Below are 5,501 nucleotides of genomic sequence, written 5' to 3' on the forward strand. Positions count from 1 at the left end.
TGATGAAGGAAAATAAGAGATGAAAAATATGAAGGAACAAACGGGAAAGGAAAATAAAGAGACAATAAAGGAAAGAAAGAAGAAAATAAATGAAAAGGAAGGAAGGAAAGAAGGAATGGAAGGATGAAGGAAAGAAAAGACGTATGAAAGAAAAGAAAAAAGTTAATGAAAAAAAATTATAACCAAGGTAAATGAAATTGAGAGAAAGAAAGAAATCGATACAAAGAAAAAGGAAAAGAAAGATGAAGGAAGGGAACAGAAGGGAGATTAGGAAATGAATAAGTAAGATAGAGATTAAGAAAGGAGAGAGAAAAGGATGGATGGATATAGAAACCAAGGAAGAAAGGAAAGAAGAGGGAATGGAAGAGGAGGCCATAACTAAAGAAAAAAAAATAGAGAGAGGGGAAGATAAAAGAAAAAACAGAGAAAAGGATGGACGAATATAAGAAAAGAAAGAAGGAAGGAAGGAAAAGGAGGCCATAACTAAAGAAAAAAAAAATAGAGAGAGAGGAAGATTAAAGAAAAAAACAGAGAAAGGGATGGACGAATATAAGAAAAGAAAGAAGGAAGGAAGGAAAAATAGTGCAGGAAACCGTAATACTGCAAAAAGATGAGTTAATGAATGAAGAGAGAAAAAAGATGTTATTTAGACGATTTTCTTCTTTAATATTTTCCGCTGGGTAAGCAAAAGGGAAGAACAAAAAGGAGATAAGGAAAATGAAAGAAAAATAATGAAAGAAGAGAAGAAATTAATAAGGAGTTTCTCTTTAAAGGAAAATACAAGTAAAGAAAATAATAAGGAGAAAAATTTCGTCTTAAAGGAAAGAAAAGAGATGTTTTGGACTATGGAAAAAAAGAAAAGCATGTGTCCTTGAAAAAAAAATTATATTGACGCAAGAAGGAAACGAGTAAGAGAAGGAAGAGAGAGGTGGAAAAAGAGAAGGATAAGGAAGAAAGAACATAGGAGGAAGAAGAGACTGATAAAAAAGAGAAGAACTAGAAAATACGTTTAGGTAGTCTCGATATAACAGGAGGGAAACTGAGGAAAAGGAGGAGGAGGAGGAGGACGACAAGAAGAAAGGGGACGAGGAGGGGACAAAATTATTGGTGGTGGTGGTGGTGGTGGTGGCGGCGACGGTGATAGCGGTGACGGCGTGGTATCGTGTCCTAGGCAGCCAGCAGCCCACTGTCAGCTATTGTGATGGTCTTGGAGGGACGGTACACGTGCGCCGAGTCCCCAAGCTGCGTCATTCTGAGGGAGTAGCAGCAGCAGTAGTAGCGGTGGTGGTGGTGGTGGTGGTGGTGGTGGTGGTGTGTGTGTGTGTGTGTGTGTGTGTGTGTGTGTGTGTGTGTGTGTGTGTGTGTGTGCTAATGGTGATGAAAGAGGAATGATCTTTCTTGGGTTTTGGATGGTGGTGGTGATGGTTGTGATAGTAGTGGTGGTGGTGGTGGTGGTGGTGGTGTGAAGGTGGATGGGTGTAATAGTTATCAGAAATTCAATTAACTACGTGAATGATGCTTATTGTCTATCTCTCTCTCTCTCTCTCTCTCTCTCTCTCTCTCTCTCTCTCTCTCTCTCTCTCTGATGTCAGTTTTATAAGTAGTCAGTCATTCAATGAGTCTCATTCAGTCTGTCTGCGTCTGTTCATTTGTCAGCTTGTCTGTGTACTAATCTGCCTGTCCTTTTTGTTTGTCTGTCTGTCTGTTAGTTTGTCTGTCTGTCTTGCTGTCTGTGTCTGATTGTGCATTCTCAGTCAGTCAGTCCATCAGTCAATCTGTTTGTTCGTTCATTTGTCTGTCCATCCATTCGTCAGTGCTGTCCATGTTTTTTATTTGACTCACTTGTCCACGAGATCGAGTCCATCGATGACGTAGCCGAAGACATGAGTATAACTGTACTTCTTGACGTGAATGAAGAACTGCGACCCCACCATGAGCCGTCCCTGCTCATTGGTGGACATACATAGCATCTCTACCGCTCCTGGCCGCGGCTCCAGGTCTGCGGGGAACGGGAGAGTGGAGCGCAGGGAAAAAGGGAGGGATGTGTGGTGAAGTTGAAGAGAGGAAAAGAAAGACAGGTGTGTGTGTATGGAGGGTGTAGGTGTGTTGCAGAACGAGATGTTCTGATGTAGGGAAGGGCGGGCCTCACCTGTGGTTTCGGCGCTGATAAGCTCCTCGTCGCCCAACGCCGCCCTGCCACCCTCGCCGTCGTTGTTCTGGAAGTCGCCGCCCTGCAGCCACCAACCCGGCAGGCAGCGGAACACTTGACTGCCACGGTACCCGAAGCCCCGCGAGCCCGTGCACAGCAGAGTAAAGTTTTCGCACAGCCTGGGCGCCATATCGGGTCGCAGTTCAATCACTAGCCGCGCTGTTTGCTGCGGTAAGACACTACCATCACTGGGGAGCGAGGACGCAACACAGCCTCTCCTTAACACACACAGGCTGCAAGCCAGGGAATGTTTATGCCAAGCCTTTGTCTATGCAACACTCACCTGGATGCCCTCAATGCTCAGGTCCAGGTACACACGCGGCAGAGGCTGGATGGTGGGCGCCGCCGCCTCCAGGCTCAACGCAGGCCGCAACGCCGCCACCTTGCCCGCCCTTCCGTTGTGAGCCAGCCGACGGCTGCTGTAGTGGCCTGCCAGGCTCTGGCTGCGGCGATCCACGCAACCCCTCGCCGGGCTGCCGGGGGACCTGCACATGTCAACCATCAGTGAAGAACCGCAGGGCGCCCCGACACCCGCCACCAGATACATCAAGCAGGCGTGAGGCGCGGCGGATAGCACAGCCGGGGTAAGGGAGGGACATGGTGCTACACTGTACGAGCAACAATGAGCATGGCGGCAGCGTGGTAGTGGGGGCGTGGGGGGCACACTCGCGGGAGGGGCACGTGAGCAGCGTGGTGGTGGTGGTGGTGGTGAGCAGCGACACTACGACAACAACTACTGGGACGTACAATACGTGGTGGTGGCGGCGGCCGCCGGCCCGTCCATGTGCACCAGCGGGACAGTGGCGGTGGGACAGGGGGCGGGAGGCGAGCACGACTACCCAGCAGGCGTGGCACCTACCGTGTCTCCGGCGTACTGGAGCGGCTGGCCCCCCCCTCCGCCACGCTGCTCCGCGCCGGCGACCCCTCGCACGAGCCCCCGCCGCTGCTGCACCACCAACACACGTTACCTTCCACCTCACCCAGCTGTGCCGCCAAGCCCGCACACACACACACACACACACACACACACACACACACACACACACACACACACACACACACACAACCAATCATTCGTCCAATATTACTTTTCCTTGGTGTGAAAGAAGTAAATCAATTCACTCTCTCAAATGTCGAGTAAATGAGCAACATTCGGAAAACAACTTCGTGTATGAGAGAGAGAGAGAGAGAGAGAGAGAGAGAGAGAGAGAGAGAGAGAGAGAGAGAGAGAGAGAGAGAGAGAGAGAAGGGGGAAATCGTTCATTAAATATTGACCTACCTAATAAAAGAATGATTGAATTTAATAAAAGAGACAATAATCAATTAGTGAAATGTTATAAAGGTTTTGAAAATCAAGGCGTGATTTAATATCACTTGAGAGAGAGAGAGAGAGAGAGAGAGAGAGAGAGAGAGAGAGAGAGAGAGAGAGAGAGAGAGAGAGAGAGAGAGAGAGAGAGAGAGAGAGAGAGAGAGAGAGAGAGAGAGAGACTGATCATTATTAAAAGAATGAGGAGTAAGAGTAAGACGTACAAGAGAAGGAGAGGGAGGTAATGGTGATGATGCTGGTGGTGGTGATGGTGATGGTGATGGTGATGATGGTGATGGAAGAGGCAGGCTAATGGCCTGGTGTTGTGGTGGCGGTGTTGGCGGTGCTGGTGGGGAGATTAATGGAGTGTGGTGTTGATGAAGGAAGGAAGTTTTGATGGTAATGATGATGACGATGGTGGTGATGGTGGCAAAAGAATACTGGCAGCGTGTCGAGGTGGTGATGGAGGAGAAGGAGAAGGAGGAGGAGGAGGAGGAGGACGACGACGAGGAGGAGGAGGAGGAGGAGGAGGAGGAGGAGGAGGAGGAGGAGGAGGAGGAGGAGGAGGAGGAGGAGAGGAGGAGGAGGAGGAGGAGGAGGAGGAGGAAGAGGTGAATGAAGAAAAAGAAATTTTAACTTTCACTAGTCTCTCTATCCCGAACGAAACATCTTTTTCAGTTATTTTTCGGTCTGTTTTAAATTGATTTGGATATATTTTTTTTTTACAGCAAATCATGAGTTTATTTTCTATATCCCCCACAGCATCCCTGGCTTCCCATCCACTTGGAAACTAATGAATTGAGATAAATTGAGATTTGTGATGAAAAAAACGAAAAAACGAAAAGGAGTTTAATACAAAATAGACTTAAATCATCTACCAGAAAAAATAACTTTCGTAACACAGCAGTAACTCGTTGGCATGCGTTCCACGAGAGGACTGGCTGTATCACCCTTTCCCTCTTACCTAACCTAAATGATTAATCTAACCTAACCATACTAACCTAACCAAACTAACCTGACCTAACCAAACAAAACCAAATTATTACCCATACTCTAACCTAACCTAATCTGACCTACTCTAGTCTAACTTAACCTAACTTACGTATCTGGCAAAGCTCAATAAATCTACCATGCGCGTGGGAGTGTCACGTCCGAGCATTGTCACGGGAGCTGACGCGCGTGTTAGGTTTTTTCACACCCTGTCACCCTCCGCTAAAGAGGATAAAATCTTTATAGATGGTTGTCAGCATTATAAATAATTTTTCAGTGAGTATATATAAGATTCAAATGATTAAGAAAAGCTATGGTGAGACTGACGAAAGAACAAAATGATACTGACAAAGTAATGTAAATGAGAATTAGAGGAAAATTATATTAGAAGTAAAAGATAGGATGATATGAGGGTACCAGAAAGAGCAACTGGAATGTAGGAGGGAGAGGAGGAAGAGGAAGAGGAAGAGGAAGAGGAAGAAGATAGAGGAGTGGAGAAAATGCGTGAAGGAAGTAGAGATAAAATACCAGTAGCAAAAGGAGAAAAATGAGAAAAACTACAAATAAGAAAAAAATAAGGAAAACAGATGAAGAGGAAAAACAAAAGCAGAGGAGAACAAAGAGAAGCACAGTACATAGTCTAGACACTCACCCCTTAAAAAGATGAGCAATAAAATAGAAACAGAAGAAAAACAGAAACGAAAACGGAGAGCAAAGCAGAAGAAAGCCGAGCCGGAGCACAGCAGAGGAACGAAGGAAGAGAAACACAGTAAACAGTTAAGACAGACATTCCCACCCGGATCTCTCTCCACAGTACCCGCTTGCCGTGGACTTGATATCGATGGCGTCCAGATCGTCCTGGGAGCGGTGCAGCTTGCCCAGGGAGAGGAAGGAGTCAGCCAGCACGGCCTTGGCGGTGGCGAGGTCCCTGGAGAGGCGCGACACCACAGACCCCGCCCGCTGCGCCATCTCCTGCAGGCTGATGAGTGAAGTCTC

The 5,501-nt window shown here is 47.0% G+C and overlaps 1 protein-coding gene across 4 annotated transcripts in view; it reads right to left on the reverse strand.

The window, feature by feature from the left end:
- Window positions 1-880: 880 nt before the first annotated feature.
- LOC123518097 (E3 ubiquitin-protein ligase TRIM56-like) overlaps window positions 881-5,501 on the reverse strand; it is a 99,299-nt gene continuing 94,678 nt past the window's right edge. For 2 of the 4 annotated variants that reach the window (XM_045278707.1, XM_045278708.1), the window contains exons 6-11: window positions 5,323-5,501; window positions 3,069-3,155; window positions 2,493-2,694; window positions 2,150-2,375; window positions 1,843-1,999; window positions 881-1,252 (exon numbers count right to left, since the gene is read on the reverse strand). The exon at window positions 5,323-5,501 is cut by the window's right edge and continues 39 nt beyond it. In XM_045278707.1, the coding sequence (XP_045134642.1) occupies window positions 1,168-1,252; window positions 1,843-1,999; window positions 2,150-2,375; window positions 2,493-2,694; window positions 3,069-3,155; window positions 5,323-5,501 (936 nt within the window). In that variant the 3' untranslated portion in view covers window positions 881-1,167. The remainder of the gene's footprint in view (window positions 1,253-1,842; window positions 2,000-2,149; window positions 2,376-2,492; window positions 2,695-3,068; window positions 3,156-5,322) is intronic. The other 2 variants (XM_045278710.1, XM_045278709.1) reach the window with 2 other exon arrangements.

Source organism: Portunus trituberculatus, chromosome 43 (genome assembly GCF_017591435.1).
Source record: "Portunus trituberculatus isolate SZX2019 chromosome 43, ASM1759143v1, whole genome shotgun sequence".
In the NCBI taxonomy this organism is placed as follows: Eukaryota; Metazoa; Arthropoda; class Malacostraca; order Decapoda; family Portunidae; genus Portunus; species Portunus trituberculatus.